Raw genomic sequence first — 18,442 nt, forward strand, 5'->3', positions numbered from 1 at the left:
GGCTTTGGGGGTTTACAGAAAAGTGCATTGAAAATTTACATACAAGTTGTTTTTTTTAATCATCCGGATACACCAGAATACAAGCTTTTCAAAATTATTTGTCATAGATTGGAATCTCCTATACGAAAAACAAAAGCAACAATTAAATATTCAGACCAAAAACTCTTTCACTTAAAAACATAAAAGACAAAGCACTAACAAAGAAACTGTGTTGTAACAAAGACATTTATTGTACTCAGAAGTTTGTCTAGAATTCAAATGAATAATTTATAGAATAAATCAGACCAGTTTTCTGACTCTATAAACGTGACTAGTTTCGTTGCTAAAACAAGTTTTAGACATTTTGACTGTTTTGCGTGTGAAGTCTTGGATGTAATCCGCAAAGAGCTAGATCGTGGATCAGCGTCTCTTAGCGTCTGGATGTATACACTGACGTGTGTGTGTGTGTGTGTGTGTGGCATACTAGAGATCAAGTTTCGTCATAGTCTCAGTACATGATGTGTACTTGGTGTGTACATGATGTGTACATGCTGTGTATATGATGTGTACGTAGTGTGTACATGGTTTGTCTTACAAAGTGTGTTTTTAATACTTAAAAATACAATGTAGAACGGAAGAAAGAGGTAAATGGAAATGTCGAAGATCTTCTCAAGCAGGTTGGACAAATAAGGCTGCTGGGAAACCTTGATATAATCTAAACGTAACAAGTTTTCTAAGCAGGGAGAGTCGATTGGACAGGGGTGGCAGACCATTGAATAGTTGACACAACTTGTCACTTCAACTGCAAGTAACATAGAAGTACGTTATCGAATGTCTTAAAGGAGATGATAGACAAATTGAATGATCTACACACACACATGTTTTACAATGCATTTCGTTTATTGAAATAAATGATATATACTTTTTAAAGACTGCCAATGGTACAGCAATCAAGTTAAGGATTTAGATCAGGGGGTGGCCAACTTTTGTTTTTGTGCGCCAATTTATTTTTTTACTTCTGATTCAAATGCGCCACTTAAAATTTCAATACATATTTGTATAGAGTAGAGGGGTAGATTTAGGAACAAAATGTTACTTATTAAGTCTGTCTTTGATAAAATTGTTAGTTTGCATGTATAATTTTAATTGATTATTTCTGTATAACCTATAGACTAATTTTCCTAATTGTATTCAAACATTTCACAACTGACATCCATAACATGCAAGTTCAGAAATGTTCCCCAGACAACCTCCAAGTGTATAAAGCAATAAGCAGGAGAGAACAATCTAAGATTCTTTAAAGCAAGATGACAGTTCCAGTAACTGTTACCTGTGCTTGACTGTTTAGTTTTAATGATACCACGATGATATTGTTATTGTATTTTGTTGATTTTTTTACTGATGTTGCGATGATGTTATGATGATGTTTTGATATAGAAAATAACGACAACATATATTGGAGAAATATTTCGAAGTGTTCATCTTTTATTTTGATTTTAGTATTAAAGCAAAAAAAAAAAAGGTCAACCTTCCTCTGCTTCCTATAGCAACGAGGGTGTCAATCACTCAATCAGAAGTAGTCTTAGTATTATGCACACCTCAGATAACCTTTGACCTGTCCGTGCAGTTTCCGCATGTAACAGCTAGTGATTGTCACGAAAGTGGTAGTCTCAGGTGAGAGGCCGAAATTGACTAAAAATGAACCAAGAACTTCTAGGTGCTAGCCCTCTAAACCCCCCCCCCCCCCTTCCATAGACAAATGATTCCAAAAAAATATTTTATGAGGCCTGAACTGTTTATCAAGCTATTGAGATAGATCTTCATTGCATGTTATATTCTGTCAAATTAAAGGTAGTCATATATATATATATATATTTATTTATTCATGAAATACTATTTTATTGGAAATAATTTCAGTTTCTCTGTTTCTACTTTGACATATATTTTATTCTAATCAGAATACACAAGGACCAGGTGTTGTTTTTAGGGCGAGGAAAGGAGATGGGGGCGGGGTAGTGAGCCCAACGAACAACCAAGTCTCAAATTGGCTGATGTAACAAAAGAACATAGACGCTCGCGATTCTGCCAACAAGAGACCAGAAGGTAACCCTAAGAATGACGGGCTTGGTTATCGCCTAGTACGATAGGGAATGCTTGACAACAGGTTAACGAGAAACTGATTAAAACAAGAGATAATGTTCATGTTCCTTATCTGATAGATGCATACAATAATTAGTTACTATAGTTTTGATAGAGTTTTAAAAAGCTAAAATAAAACGAAATTTAATAAAATAAAATATTTAACATAAAAATTCTTACAGAGTAATACGACCTACATTACAGTATAAAAGAAAACAGAATTATAACTTATATACAAGTCTAAAGAACAAAACCTATTGACCTACAGAACAATATTTTGACAAATATAAGAGTTTAAGAATTAAAAAAAAGTATGACCTACCAACGAAAATATCAATCCCATAAATGTAAAAAAGTATATATGACAATTAATTCTCATTATACTGAATTATATCAATTATCTGTCCATAAAATACATACATTGAAAAAGAAATAAATGAACTATTAGCAAAACTGACATAAAGTCAACCCCTAATCAAAATGGCGAGTATTGTATTGCAACATTGGTATTTGGTTTTCTCACAATGTGTCCTATCCAGATAAACTTTCGCCTTTTAATATCTTGAACTATGAGTTTTCGCTTGGTGCTTTCCCACAAGTTGATAAAAAGATATCCTTTCCGGCAACCTATTGAGGATATTTCCCAATATTCAGCGTAGGGAACTGTTTGGAGCTTTTCCAGAATTTTTTTCTTGACTCCTTGACTCTCCGTGTCTTGGAGATGTACATGAGAATCAACTAATCCTTTTTTTTTCTACTAATCGTAAAAAAAAAGCGCTAGGGATACCTTTCAGAAATAACCGAATCACTAGGTGGCAATTATGACATTCAAACAAAACATACATTACGTAATATTGTCGATGTTAAATTTATGGTTATGACAGTCATGGACGTTATAGCTACAGTGAAATGTATATGATGTATTTTACTGTAAACATCCTAAAAGATGAAGCTGTATTGTAATGTACAGAAACAAAGTAATCAGGGTTCTGTCCTTTTCAGACATGTCATATGTGCAAGAATGTATCAATTCATAGTCATATCAAAAAGATCACAGAAATATTTCAAATTGTAAAATACAACATTACATCATCAAACATAATACAAAAATTCACCAATATCTTACAAACAATGTTTCCAAAATTTCTGTTTTAAACCGAGGGGAAAATAAATTAAAATGAATGTATAGCATTATCAGAAAATTGCAAATACGCTTCAAACGAATGCATTGCATTAGTCAAAGGGAAGTAATACATACAAATACAATACATCTCAGGTCTTGAACGAGTTATGGGTTACCTATCCTTGGTCCTTCTTCATTGGTTCAATAGAACATATGTTTCCAGGGATGAATAAAGCCAGGAGTAATAGAGTACAAGCACATTGCTTGGTATTCAGTTTGAGAGAGAACACTTCTTGTTCCTCCCTGATATGACATGATTCATTACTGATAAGGTCCTACCAAGCTAAACAATGGAATCTTAAAGGAACATTGCAAACATGAATCCAGTTCACAGCTGTGAAATTGTACTCATATAGTGCCTTATATACTTGACCTCGTGTAAGATCCAACGCACATTTTTTTTTTTTAAATTAGAGTTTTGTTTTAAGTTTTTGTAATATTTCCTTCATGAATAGTTACACTCTTTTAAAATGTCAACCATGACTATTACATAACATGTTGTACTATGTTTTTCTAATAAACTCTACAGCATAACTTTGTACATTTATATTTAAGCTTTTCATATTTCATTTATAATTGCTAGACACTGTTGGGCATTTCAAATTACTAATATAATTAACGAAAACTTTCTTGATTTAACACCTTATTTTTTCTTCTTATACTATTGTCCAGTTTAAATAACATAAAAGTTGTTTATGAATTAAAAAAATGATAGAAACATAATTTCGGCCTATTCTTCACAAAAAAAAAAATGCTGGAGGATCAAACTGCCTCCCCTTTATCTCCGACATATAACCGAAGTCGTTCTCTTTTGGACTCTTCCATTCCGTTGTTGGTCGTCGGGCTATCTTGGTCCGGGCTGGTCTGTTTGTTGCGCCGCTTCTGATGCTTTCGGAACGCTCCGAGAATCAGTAGCCAGACTTTTTTGCTGATAAACAACATGGCCGCCACGCAGACGCCAAACAACCCAACGATGAACACACCTATAGGGGGAGGGGGGGGGACGATGAAAAAATAAATATTTTGGTTTAATATAAAAAATGTACAGTTGAAGTTTTTACTTCTCATTGAACTAGTTTCGCCCACCCCTAAAATAGTAAAAATAATGATAGTTCTTATGCGCAACAACAGTACAGAGAAACTATCCACAATCTACCGAAAACCATTTGAACATTTGGGAGATACTCAATACACATATGATAGTCGATACACAAATAGTAACAAATATATTCTTTGTTTTAACTGTAGTTATTTACATATGTAATTATAGAAAATCGAATTCATTACACGATTGCATATATATATATAAGGCTTGTCTTCAAGTCCGAAGTTTAATGAGGAATGCAGTATTTCCCGTGGCTACGCAGCTCCAGCTGTGACCTACATATTTGCCTCATCCAGGGCATGCATAACCATATATATATATATATTCTCCTGGAAAATAACGATCTTATTATTCTTTTTTTAATGAATTAATTTTCATTCTCTGGAACTGCCAGGATCGAGCTTCGTTAAATGGAAACAAAATTCATTGTAGTCCTTTTAACAGTGTACACATTTCTAATGATATGGTAGGTCTGCAACACTACTACCCTTTGACGGGTAATAAGGATCCTCTATGAAATGATTAGGTGTTTGAATGCGTCTGCTGCATCAGTTGTCATTATCCCTTCGGTTGATATAACAACAGGTTGTATAGTTACTAATTTACTATAGATAGCTTTCGTAATTGCTTAATCCCTAGGCTTAGATTTTGATATTTTTATTATCATTAAAAAACATAGATGACGAATATGAAAAATTGCATCTATACTAATCATTTAGTGACTTACCTGCGGTGTGCTCAACACTAAACTTGACTTCACCTGTCCGCTGACTATCGCTGCCAACCTCACACTCTCGTTTGTCATCCCACCACCTAGGAGAAACAACATCATCAGGAACATCGACAGTGACATCAACATTTACATCAACAACAAAATTATAGAAAAATAAAAATAACCAGAGGCGTAGCTATGGTGGGGGAGAGGGAGGGTAGGTATTAGAAAATCCCCCCGGGCCCCCACTTGATGGGGGCCCCCTAATGAGTGTTTTTTGCATTAAACATTAAATATAATGCAAAATGCAGGGGGCTCCTAAAGAGGTCAAACCCCCCCCCCTTTGCCCCCAAATGATGGCAAATTCCTAGCTACGCCACTGAAAAAAACATCACAATAGGCAGTTTATTGGTTAAAATAAATACATTTGGTGTAACTTTAAATCCATGGATTTAATTGAACATATGAACTGTAAGATTATTATTGTATATCAACTGTTCATCTGTACTGCTATGTGTTACAGACAGCTGCAAGATTTATATTCTACTCAAGATTTGTGCATAAGAATTGTTGGTTCATATGCATACTAAAATGTACGTAACCCCGTTGTCATTCTGTTGCGTTTCTGTGATAACAAATGACAGGCTAAGATCATTTATCGCAACAGAAGATGTACAGCCTAAAGCAGTGTTTCCCAAACTGTGTTCCGCGGAACCCTAGTGTTCCGCGAGGCCTGAATAGGTGTTCCTTGAACTGCTGGAATAATTAATTATTAAGTCAATACGTGAATTGACTTCTCTAAAAAAAAAAAAAAAAAACAAGTGTTTCTCTAAATACTCAGAATGTTCGATGTGTTCCGTTAAAGAAAAAGTTTGAGAAACACTGGCCTAAAGCAACATTTTCATTGTCAGTCAACCGTGTGTTTTTTTGTTTTTTTTTAAATGGCTCGATTTAAGAGGATCTCATGTAGATGCTGCTTCTATTTGGTGAACTGTACATCAGAGTCTAAGTCGGATTTTTAAATAAACTAAAAACTACGATTTCAAACATTTTGATCTATAGAGCAGATCTACTTTTTTGGTTGTCGGTTAACGAGGGTGTCATGTGACCAGCACAACGACCTACTGCCTCTACTTTCTCCAATGTATGTCAGGTGGACGGACAAAAGGGCGTCCCAAGAATCACGAAAATCACATCCTGGTCCGAGATTCGGCCCCAAGCACTTTACTGCTCAGCCACCAACTGCCTCAGATTTCAAAAAGTGTTTTCAATTTTGTGAACTTTATTAAACAGTGAGATGGGGGGAAAAAAATGCAGTTCCTTCGTATTATTTCATTTCCACTTATTAAAAATTATTGATATTCTCAATTTTAAAGTTTTCTTTTTCTAAACCTAAACTCTAAAGGTATGTTGTTTCTTACTGACTTTTTCTAAACCTAAACTCTCAAGGTATGTTGTTTCTTACTGACTTTTTCTAAACCTAAACTCTCAAGGTATGTTGTTTCTTACTGATTTTTTCCAACCCTAAACTCTAAAGGTCAATTGTTTCTTACTGACTTTTTCTTCATTCTTGCCATAAATCCCTCTTCTTTTAACTTCAACAGGGCAATGTTGATATGAGATTTAAAAGGGGCACCCGCCATCATGCCGATACCATGCTCCTGAAATAATCAAAATTGTTATTTAATTTCTGTATTTAAACAAGAAAATAAAAACACAAACACCAACCAAATGATTAATCTACTTATAGATCAGGGGCTCTAATTCCTAGGTTCTGTTTACATTTTTTATAAAATATAAATATTAATATACATAAATTTAAAACGTGTATTCAGAGGAATTAGAAATGAATATTTTTTTTTACATTAATCTGATGTTTCATAATGATCATATATTTAAAAAAAAATCATAATTAACATGACAAAGAATAAAATGTTATTAAAATAATTGTAAGTTTATCTACAAAATTTTCTTTGGTAACATATAAATCGATTAATAGCGATTTTTAATTACACATGAGGTCTGCCGAACTAAATTATACTAGAAAAGCTTTAAAAAGCCCTTAAATAACAATCTTCTACGTTTTTGTGTTATCCATGGAAACAAACAATAAAATATTTTAATATTTATGAGAGTATGCGAACATAAAATCTTACTTGCAGAAGTATTGGGTTACTGACGGCCATGACATCACAGTGCCGGTTCTGGAAAGCCTCGTTGATAAGGTAGTCAAAGATAAAGGCGTGTGTCCCTTTCTTGACCTTTTTCATGCCCTCAGAAGCGTTGACCACTTGACCGTTTGAACCCAGAACCTTGCTCCATATTTTCTTATACACATTTTTCTGTCCCTGGTCTTAACAAAAAATGAATGTCTGCTATTTAGTTACCATAATTTCGAATCATGCCAATTACAAAATTGAAAATATATCGCTACCATGTCAGGTTAACTGTTAATTTCAGTTTTTGTAGAAGTGTTTAGATTGAATTGGAAGGAGAACAAACTAATGTTTGTATTTTACATGCTTTTTTTAAATGAAAAGATGGCTTTTTGTGCATGCATGCAAATAAATTTTTTTATAAGACGTTTAATGCTATGTTAATCAATTAGTTATTCGTACCATTGGAAAGCTCGTCGAAATAAAATGTTCAATTGTTGTCATGCGCCCCATTTTACAAATAAACAAATGAGGCATGAAACGGCCACAGCCGCAAGCACGATTATTCGGTGCGGTGATGTTACGCGTAAAGGATTAATACTCTGATTTTGTAACCAAAAGGAAAAACTTTATATATTATTAAAGGGCCTAAAATAACCTTTCTAACGGTACCAATTTTACTGTAATCGGTTATTTATACTTTAAGATGTGGTAGGGTGAAAAACGCCTGAAACTTATTAAATGTTACGCAATTAAAAAAAAGCGCGATTTTTGCTTAAGTTTGGGCCCCTAATGTTGGCTACTACCAACTGAGTAAAGTGGATGTCTGTCTGGTCGTGTGGTTCCGTTCAGCGGGAGGTCTGGGCAAGGATGTAATTATCTTCAACTCTGCCAGGACTATCTTAAACGTAAAACATACGCAACAATAACTTGCTTTCACGAGAACAAAATAAAGTCAAGGCTTTTATCTTCATCTCGAGCACAATTTTACAATTAAGATACACGATAAGTGAACGAAGATAATCTAGGACTTAAAAGATGGGAGCTTGGTTACCAGGAGCTTAGATGATGACCTAGTTTGTCGTTTTAGCGCTAAGAATTTAGAAACTTTTTAAAGATTAACGTGGCTTAAAGTGACTACTAGAGTAGAATCAAGCACCCGATTGCTGAAGCTAATTTGGCAAAGCTGCTTCAGGAGGAAAGAAATAGCAGTGAGCGCAAAACATTTTAATGACTGACTTGTTTTGTGAATTGACTTCGACAGATACAACACACACACAAAATCTAAATCTTTATGGAAGTCATTAAGTATTACATTGCCAGAAAGAAATAACAGAATATGATACAAGAGTTAGTCGGTATTACAGAACTTTAAAAAAACAAAGCAAATTTGGTACAATAACCTGAGCGTCTAGTGATTCGAGCCATAGGTAAAGAGTAATAGGTGTGTAACAAATTAACATCTGCTTGGATCCCTCCCAGACAGAACTTGAAGCTCAAAAAGTGTTACACTCAACTGATAAAACAATTACAAAATTAGTCTTACCGTTTTTTAAAAAGGCCATCGTGGCGGAGTTGATGACGGTGCTGACACCGATCTTTTTGGATTCCGCTAGAGTCTCGAAGGAGTTGACTGTCTCCCCAAAGTTCTGGAGTAAAGAATACAGTTCGTAATTAGACATTTCGTTAAGCGTATATACAATGTATAAGGTAAACATGATACTTCATATAAATGAGCATCTACATTAAAAACGTTTACATAAATCAACGAACAAGAACACATAGTTAATGTATTTGTCTTCATTTTAAATCAAGACAACAAAGTGATTCTTAAAAATATCTGGTAATTACTTAGTCCGAAATCGTGGATTAATTTCTTTCTGAAGTTTCGATTAAAAAAAAATTATAACTCTTTTATTGCCTCCAATAGAGATATTTATCTATAGTGGAAGAAATATAAATAGCTAGCGTTTTGACTTATTCGGGAAGGGTTGATAAGCTTATGTTGTTAACTATTAAAAATAAAGTTCCTCTTTCAGACGATCTATAGGGAAGATGATATTAAGGTCATCTGATTCTTTAGCCAACGGTTAACGAGCAGGGTGTCATGTGGCCACCACAACGACAACCGTCGATACTTTCCCCAACTAAAGTCAGGCACCCATTAGAGTTGGGTGGACTTAGGGGCGCCCTGAAAATCCCGAAATACGAAATCCCCGTCTTCAGCGAGATTCGAACCCAGGACCCCAGCGCTTAGCCATTTAGCCACCGTGCCCCCCTCTAAAAAAGTATCTTCTATGTATATAATTGTCTTCATGGCTCAACAGTTTAGACACCGAGACGTAAAAAAAGATCACTCTTTTATTTCTACAAGTTGGACTAGAGTTACCCCACGAGAAAAAAAAAGGGGGGGGGGGAGAACAAGTACTTTTCAGCTGTCACTATATAGCTTGGCCGGACTTAACCATTGTGACCAAGAAGTCATGGAAAGATCACTCTTTTATTTATTTCTACCCCACGTAACTTAAGCAGCGAAAAAAAGAAAGGGGGGGGGGAACAAGTAATCTACTATGTCTTCACCCATAACTAAATAGCAGGGTCGGACATAACCGTTGTGGGGCCCTAAGCGAAACGGATTTCGCGGGGCCAAGTTTGGGTAGGGATACGGATAATAAGTGAAAATTAAGAGTTTGTACTAGAAAATAAATTCATCTTTGCATTTTATTCATTCTTTACTACGTACCGAATTACTTTACGAGCCTTACGTGTATCGAAGTCATACAGTATATCATAAAAATTATATTTCCTACATAGGTCACACTCAATAGCAAGAATACCAAATGTTTCAATCTATCTACGAGAATTGTTGACCTCGAGTAATTAATCATTAGTTTGAGGCGCGAGAAGCTTCTTTCACCAGATTCCAAAATTACGGATATCGCATAATGCCGTTTTTTTATCGAGCGTAGAATTAATATTGAATGACACCCCAATATACCAATTTTTGTGTTTAGATTTCAGGAGACTTGTATGAGTTTTAAAAAGATTTTAATAATCTCCGGAGATTTCCAGGAGCTTCTGGTAAATCAGTCGGCCTCGGGAAATCTGTTATAAGTTATAAAAAGGTTTAATTTAATAATTTACACCTATAATTAGCGCGGGTGTTATGAAAGTGCGGGACTCACTGCGGTCGCATAGGTTTGAGTGGCCTAAGGCCGGCCCTGCAAAATAGTGGCGTATGCTACGCTGTGGGTCGACTAGTATGATAATAATTTGCCTGCACCTTGTGACTATTTTTGTTTTATTTAGAAGGCTACACTGATGCTCAGTTTAGCACCTTGACATTATTAAGTTAGCAGTGAAAATGTGCAATAGAGAACTCGTGACACCACCATTCAGGCGTCGTAAAAATAAGTTAATTAAAAAAAAACAACAAAAAAAAAACTGAGGTGTTTAATTTTATGAATAGATACATCTTACTACCTCTAATGTAGCAATTCTAAATTCAATCTGGTAACTCTACACTTACGGGGAATTAAAATAATAGAAAACACCTTCTCCAATGTTTAAATGATTTAGTAGAATGTACATTAACTTTTACAGCATTTGCTTGGGTAGTCTGACACGCAGCACGATCCCTAACCGACACCCGCTTGTTGGCACATTGGTTCCACAGTTGGGACGCTTTCGATAAGGGCCGAGAGCTTCATGATGGCAGGATGGCTGCTTGGTCGTGAGGTTTGCGCGCTGGACTGTCGTTCGGATTTATCGATGGTCGAGGGTTCAAATCCTGCCCGCTCCCATCCCCCGTCGTCCTGCGGGAGGTTTGGACTAAGAAGTAAACTATCTTCAACTCTGAAGGAACATCCGAAACATGTCAAACATTTTACAAACAGACAAGCAGTTGAGTAGACCAGAGCGAAAGGACGCATGGTGGAAGCTTTGCCGTGCGGAACAGGCCGTCCTAGCCCAGTTCCGAGTCGGACACTGTCCAATAGGTGCGTACTTTAGACGGTGGAAGGAGAACTAAGACACACGGTGCCGCCACTGCGTCCAGTACGATAAAAAAGTACACCACATTCTTTATGAACGTCGTGTTTTGCATGAGGGACGATTGGGACAAAGAAATGAGAGAGAGAGAACTGGTTCGTATGTGGCATTAGGGGAGTCCTTGTACGGGGACAAGGCGACCTTACAACTCGCTGCCCGCTTCCTCTTCCGTGCTCTAAGGGAGTAATGTCGACATGGTTCGTTACTTATGGGCTTTCTGATTCAGCATGTAGTACGAACGATTTTTTTTCTAATTCGTTTAACAAAGACATACCTTAATGGTCAGAAAGGCCGCCATGTTAGCGGTGTAGGTGGACACTGTGATGAGGACGAAGAATAAAAACCCGGCAGTTAGAATCCTCTGTGAGATGGGTACAGGGGCGAAGTCAGTGCCACGTTTCAGGAGGGTCCCAATGGTGAACCATATCGTTTCCTGAAACAAACAAAATTATGCTCAAGTGTATTCAGTTAATGTTTATGCCTGGATTATATATCTGATCTGACCTATTGACCTAGCTATTTAAATTGTTTATCGCATTAAACTTTACGCCCTTTCTTTTTAGGTTCCACTGACCACTACACTGACCACTAAAATGACATCTATTCAAGCGATATATTCTATTGCATTCATAAGTACGAAGCTTATGGTTCACTTTACCTTCAGTGTAAATCTCCTATCCTCCTCGCTGCAGTAGTCCATAGCAAAGAAGACTATGGTCACTAGAGTGGAGGCTCCCAGAATGGCCATCCAGAGCTCCAAGGAGAAAGGCATCATGAACTAGCGCCACATAATTAAACAAAAAACATGTCAACCAGATATAAATGAAATATTATGATTGAACTCATTCGGTCATGTTATATTTTGTAGATGAAACAGTGAACTAGATTGTTGGCTCTGGTTGGAATGAAACTCTACACCAACCGATGCACCGCTGACAGTATTTTTTTGTTGCATTCTAAAACACGTGACTATGACTATACTACTACAAGCTTTAAAAATAACAAATAATAATAATTTTATTTATAGAGTGCTGTTAACAAACAAAATGTAGGCTCAAGGCGCTGTAATAACATTACAAACGCAATCACGACAAAGGAAATAGAAAACTAATCTAAAAAAGTTTTAAACAAGTAGGTCTTAATGTTCTTCTTAGAAGTGGTGTAGCATGTTGTCTGTCTGAGATCAATGGGGAGTGAGTTCCAAACCTTTGGTCCGTGCACTGAAAAAGCCCGCAGACCGTAGCTTTTGAGGGAGAAACGTGGCACCACTAAAAGCGTTGAGTCCATTGAGCGCAGGGCTCTCTGGGGGACGTATGGAGTAATCAGTTCTCTAAGGTACAGGGGCATCTCATTGTTATATATACACTGATGACAAAGTGTAGCGACCTTGTAATCCATTCTCGCTTCCACGGGAAGCCAATGGAGCATGCGCAAGGGCGTAGTAGCAGAATATTGGTAATTCGTTTCCCGCTGTAAATCTAGAAACATCGTTTCATTTTTTTTTTTGCTGACTGTCTATTTTTAAGAATAACGAATTTAAAAAATTGGCAAGGAGTTTTGTAATAAATAACTTATTTCTAAGAACATACATCCCCGAGTTGTGTCCCATGGTACGATGTTTGTTATTATCTTTTCTGGTTTTTAATAGGGTCTACAGCAGTGATTCCCAAACTTTTTTGCCTCGTGGACCCCTTGCCATGGTTTCTGATTTGCGGTAGACCCCCTGCTTAACTTATATTGCATTTTTGCAAATTCATCAACATTTTTAAAACTAATTTCTAAATGTAGTGAGTCTCAGAGTGAAAAAGTAATTTAAAGCTGCATTAGAAGTTATACAGATGTCATTTTTATTGATAAAATTTAATTTAAACCAAATAAAACAACAAAATATATATTTCTTGAATCATCAAACACACTGGAAGTGTTTTTTTTTTGTGGGCTCATCATCCGTTGCTACGGATGTTTCCTATAGAAATTTGTTGTTATATAAAGTAGTCTTTGAAACATTAAATATTAATTAATTAATTTGCTTTAGGGATTCTTGTAAACTTTTTCACAAACATCAGTTTCTCTTGTATTTCTTGATCTTTCATGTGTGGCTCAAATATTGGGTCCGGAGAACTGTTTTCACTAACAGGAGAAGTGGCGAAGGCGAGTCACTAGCACCAAAACCAGTAAGCCTTGGACAGGCGGGACTCATTAGCCTGGGTTTTCTACCCACCAAGCAGAAGGATATCTGAATTCAAACCTCTGCTGTCTTGCAACTATAAACATGGGTTTTGTGAGTCAACCCTGAGAAAAAATAAGGAGCCAGCAACCCTTAGGCAGTTTGCAGCAAACAGTGCTACATCCTGTCAGGGCCTGCAAGACCGCTGATCCCAAACTGTTTATGTCGTTTGAAAAGAATTACATAAGAAGCTTTTAAGACTAAGACTAAGACTAAGACTAAGACTAAGACTGCTTTATTGATCCTTACGGAAATTAGTTGTGATTACAAGGACTCTTTTCTCATATAAAGACAACACTGATGTTCCCTTGAACTGTATAGTTGCAAGAAATGTGTTTAATAATATCAGATGTAGGTTTGTGTAAAACAGTTTTTAAAACTATTTCAACGGCAGGTAAAATCAATGTTTTACCCAAAATGTTTTCCGTATTTGACTATAAATAAAGAGATATTGTAAGTCGTTCACAAACCATCATCTTCTCTTTATGATGTCGAAGAGAGATTTTGTGGGTCTATTCTGAACTTATCTTTTTAAAACTTTTATCTTTTTATCGGGGTGGCATCGTCTCAAATTATCCTCCAGCGTAATTAGTTTCATATCGTCGTAAAAAGGCACTAAGGCAACCGCTTGTTTGACAAGGAAAGAATGAAGTCCAAATTTTAAATAATCATCGGTGTACAATATACATTTCTTTTTGTTAAACATTACTTACATGTAGACAAAATTAAGATATTTAAATAAGTATTGAAATTAAATACAAACATTTTTCGTTTGAAAAGCAGGATAAATATTTAAAAGATTAACTAAGGTACAGATCATATATCAGTGTAGGAAATAATTACATAAATGGGAGTGAAAATTAAAGTCACAAATGAAATGAAATCCATTATCGTAGACCCCCATGGACAACTCATAGACCCCCAGTTTATTTTTTCCCTTTCGTAGACCCCTTGGAAGTCTTCGTGGACCCCTGGGGGTCTATATAGACCACTTTGGGAATCACTGGTCTACAGCAATCGTTTTATGAAATGTGGTGGCGGGGATTAAAGTGTCTTTTCTTGACCTTCTCCTTCATGAAAGTTTCCTTTCTTTCTTCCACTAGCCACTGCTCAGTGTCCACAACAGATTGAGCTATAATCCAATTTTTATAATTTAATTTTTTTTTTTTTTTTACTTGTGGTAATAATACAATGTCATTACAGACTCACCTGAAAGATAGTTAGGTCCTCATCTGGGCGCTTGACCAGAATGTTGACCCCAGTACTGACCACGCCAAGGCTGAAGTCAATCACTGTTTCACGTGCGGAGGTGATAGAGATGGCGCCACAGGCCAGCGTAGCGTTCTGTACAGGAGACAATCAGAACATAGAATTGTAAGGACAAGAACTCTGGACAAATACAAATACGCTATAGGAGTTTATCTAATCACAAACAAGACTTTTAATTTCTACTATGTGGGATGCTTGTTCGAGAGGCTACCTATGAAGGGGGCTCGAGGTTCGACAAGCGGCAGCTTAGGACTCTATTATTTAAACTCAGTCATTACACCGCTTAGAAGTAGGCCCTACTTTAGTATTTAAACTCAGTACTTACACCGCTTAGAAGTACTTTAGTATTTAAACTCAGTACTTGCACCGCTTAGAAGTACTCTAGTATTTAAACTTAGTACTTACACCGCTGAGAACCTCGTTGACCATTCCGTCCCATTGGTTGGTCAGAAGATTTTTAGCTCCGTAGACGTTGCCTGGGCTAACATAGAGCTCATATTTAAACTTGAGCTCTTGAGCTAGTCTTTTGATGAGATCTATTGAGAAACCTTCATAGTAATCCCCCAAGATAGGCTCACTCCGCCTTATGACAAATGGATCTTCCTGCACAGATATAAATCAAACCATTCACATTCAAACAATCAGATTCTAGCAAAGTCAATCATATTAATCAAATCTTATAAATCACATCTTTTTACATCAAATGAAATCAAATCACAACAGGATGAGCTTTAGAAAAAAGTAAAATTTTACAAGAATTTAATTATATAATTATATTGCTTCTCTATTAATAAAAAAAAATAACATATATCAGTATAGCTGGATTTATCGATGGTCTCGGGTTCAAACCCTGCCCGCAACCATCCCCCGTCGTCCTGAGGGAGGTTTGGACTAGGAAGTAAACTATCTTCAACTCTGAAGGAACATCCGAAACATGTAAAACATTTTATAAACAAACAAACCTGGCGATACGGTAATAATGGTTGAAATACCTTACACAATTAATATACATCTAGTTGTTTTAAAAGTAGAATCATGATCTTTAAATTGGAAGTGAATTTAAAACTGACCTCGACTACAACTATCCGAACTAAGTCTGGCATTATTCCATATTCACGGTCACCATTGTCGTGCTGGGTCGAGTTGGTCAGATTAAGGCGCAAGTCAGAATTTGCACCGTTCGGACCCCACCTTGCAATCTAAAAAAATGAAAGAAAATGCAGAGTTAAAAATAGATTGAATACTAACTTAAAAGCACTCAAGTAAAAAAAAAAAGGACTTTTATTAATTTGTCCTAGCTTGTGGATTAAGAAATATACGTTTATTCTTTTTTCATTTAGAGCATTTAACAATTTTACTTCTGACTCTGTAAATTATGGTTAAAAGCTTGATTTACAAGAGCTACAATGTTATTGTATTCAAAATCTTAGCACTCTAACAATGTCTCTACCTACCCATAATTGTTTATTATGCAAATAAAATGTTAATATAGACCAATGACAGTGCCATGATAAGAGGAGTGAATCGCATTCATCTATCTATCTATCCATCTATCTATCTATCTATCTATCTATCTATCTATCTATCTATCTATCTATCTATCTATCTATCTATCTATCTATCTATCTATATCTATCTGTGTTTCTCTTTCTATCTATCAATCTAACCTTCTATCTATCTATCTATCTATCTATCTATCTATCTATCTATCTATCTATCTATCTATCTATCTATCTATCTATCTATCTATCTATCTATCTATCTATCTATCTATCTATCTATCTATCTATCTATCTATCTATCTATCTATCTATCTATCTATCTATCTATCTATCTATCTATCTATCTATCTATCTATCTATCTATCTATCTATCTATCTATCTATCTATCTATCTATCTATCTATCTATCTATCTATCTATCTATCTATCTATCTATCTATCTATCTATCTATCTATCTATCTATCTATCTATCTATCTATCTATCTATCTATCTATCTATCTATCTATCTATCTATCTATCTATCTATCTATCTATCTATCTATCTATCTATCTATCTATCTATCTATCTATCTATCTATCTATCTATCTATCTATCTATCTATCTATCTATCTATCTATCTATCTATCTATCTATCTATCTATCTATCTATCTATCTATCTATCTATCTATCTATCTATCTATCTATCTATCTATCTATCTATCTATCTATCTATCTATCTATCTATCTATCTATCTATCTATCTATCTATCTATCAGTGTTTCTAATTATTTGTAATCCTTTGTATGAGCCTACTTTACAGATATTCAAAATTTCATAGATAACATTACCGACTGATTATACTTTCCATACCCCCGCCACTAGTTACGTTGGTAAATATCCCCCCCCCCCAATGTGAACTGACCGTCTTGTACATGCTCTCCTCTCCCCCGTGGTCGTACAGGTACAAGTGAAAATTTTTCCTCTGACCATTTTTGTCAAAGTAAATCTTCCCAGTTCGTCCATCTGTAAAATTGGTCTGGATTAAAAACAAGACATTTAAAATGAGAACGACATATGCCAACTAAAAAAGAAAATACATCTGTTCATTGTTCTATATCTTTATTCATGAAAAAAACAACATTTGATTTAAGTAATAATAATACAAGGCGTTTCTCCGAGGAGTACTTTTTTTTCGTGGCTAAGCAGTCCCAGCTGCGACCTACATATTTGTCACATCCATGAAAGACATTATCATTGATTTTGGTTCTTTTATTTTTGTCTGCTTAGTCTGTTATCGGCAGTGGACTTTCTTTTGGTCTTAAATTTGTATACCGCCGCCCTTTGTAAGAAATCTCCAGCTGTCTCGTTTGGAAGACGCCTGCTGCCAGGTGCTCTCTTCAATGTCAGTTGAAGCAAGTTGGCGCCTAAGCTGGTCTTCAACGCATTTCCGTAGTTTTCTAACTTCAAATAGAGGCTACATGAGTCAACCCTGTTGAAAAAGCAGAAGCCGATTACTAACAGTCAGCTGCTGCGCAAAACTGTATGCGTCGTTTTCCGTTCCTTAAGACTTAGGAGACATCGGCTCCGTGGAGAGGGGGGGGGGAAGAAGCTGCTGAATGTGGACGACATCGTTCTGACCATAGCAAATGCCCAGATTTTGATACTTACCATCCACAACACGAATCTAAGTCGTTTTACGACTGAATGAGGTCAACATCATCTTAGACCAGGTCACGTCAATCATTTCCCTCTAATTTGCTCTCTAATACATTATTCTAAAAGCTCTTCATTAACTAAAACAAAATTATTACCAATACTATACGTATTGAATGAAACAACACATTTTAACAGAACTGAACATTTGAAGACGACAAGTTTCCACTTCAAAATAAACAATAGCACTATTATCTATAGCTCAAGTTTTCTTAACACCTGTGGGTCATTCCCGACGGCTGTAATTGGTTCATCTAGTAAGTATCTCCTCTATAAGGTAACTATTGAAACATCAAAAAGATACAACCCCTGTGCTAATTATAGATCATAGAGGTTACAAGAGCAGAAATTATAGAACGATAATTAACCGCCCGGGACGTGGTGCCGATGTAGTCTAAGTTTGAATCTTATTGGCCTAGTGCTG

The 18,442-nt window shown here is 35.8% G+C and overlaps 1 protein-coding gene across 1 annotated transcript in view; it reads right to left on the reverse strand.

Moving 5' to 3' along the window:
- Positions 1-1,436: 1,436 nt before the first annotated feature.
- Positions 1,437-18,442, reverse strand: part of LOC106062446 (glutamate receptor 2-like) — a 74,548-nt gene continuing 57,542 nt past the window's right edge. Inside the window, exons 9-19 of the mRNA XM_056043313.1 lie at positions 17,228-17,341; positions 15,891-16,019; positions 15,226-15,423; positions 14,761-14,895; positions 11,983-12,102; positions 11,599-11,757; positions 8,821-8,923; positions 7,275-7,471; positions 6,676-6,779; positions 5,134-5,219; positions 1,437-4,284 (exon numbers count right to left, since the gene is read on the reverse strand). Coding sequence (XP_055899288.1) covers positions 4,064-4,284; positions 5,134-5,219; positions 6,676-6,779; positions 7,275-7,471; positions 8,821-8,923; positions 11,599-11,757; positions 11,983-12,102; positions 14,761-14,895; positions 15,226-15,423; positions 15,891-16,019; positions 17,228-17,341 — 1,566 coding nt within the window. The 3' untranslated portion in view covers positions 1,437-4,063. The remainder of the gene's footprint in view (positions 4,285-5,133; positions 5,220-6,675; positions 6,780-7,274; positions 7,472-8,820; positions 8,924-11,598; positions 11,758-11,982; positions 12,103-14,760; positions 14,896-15,225; positions 15,424-15,890; positions 16,020-17,227; positions 17,342-18,442) is intronic.

Source organism: Biomphalaria glabrata, chromosome 10, assembly GCF_947242115.1.
Source record: "Biomphalaria glabrata chromosome 10, xgBioGlab47.1, whole genome shotgun sequence".
Classification (NCBI taxonomy): Eukaryota; Metazoa; Mollusca; class Gastropoda; family Planorbidae; genus Biomphalaria; species Biomphalaria glabrata.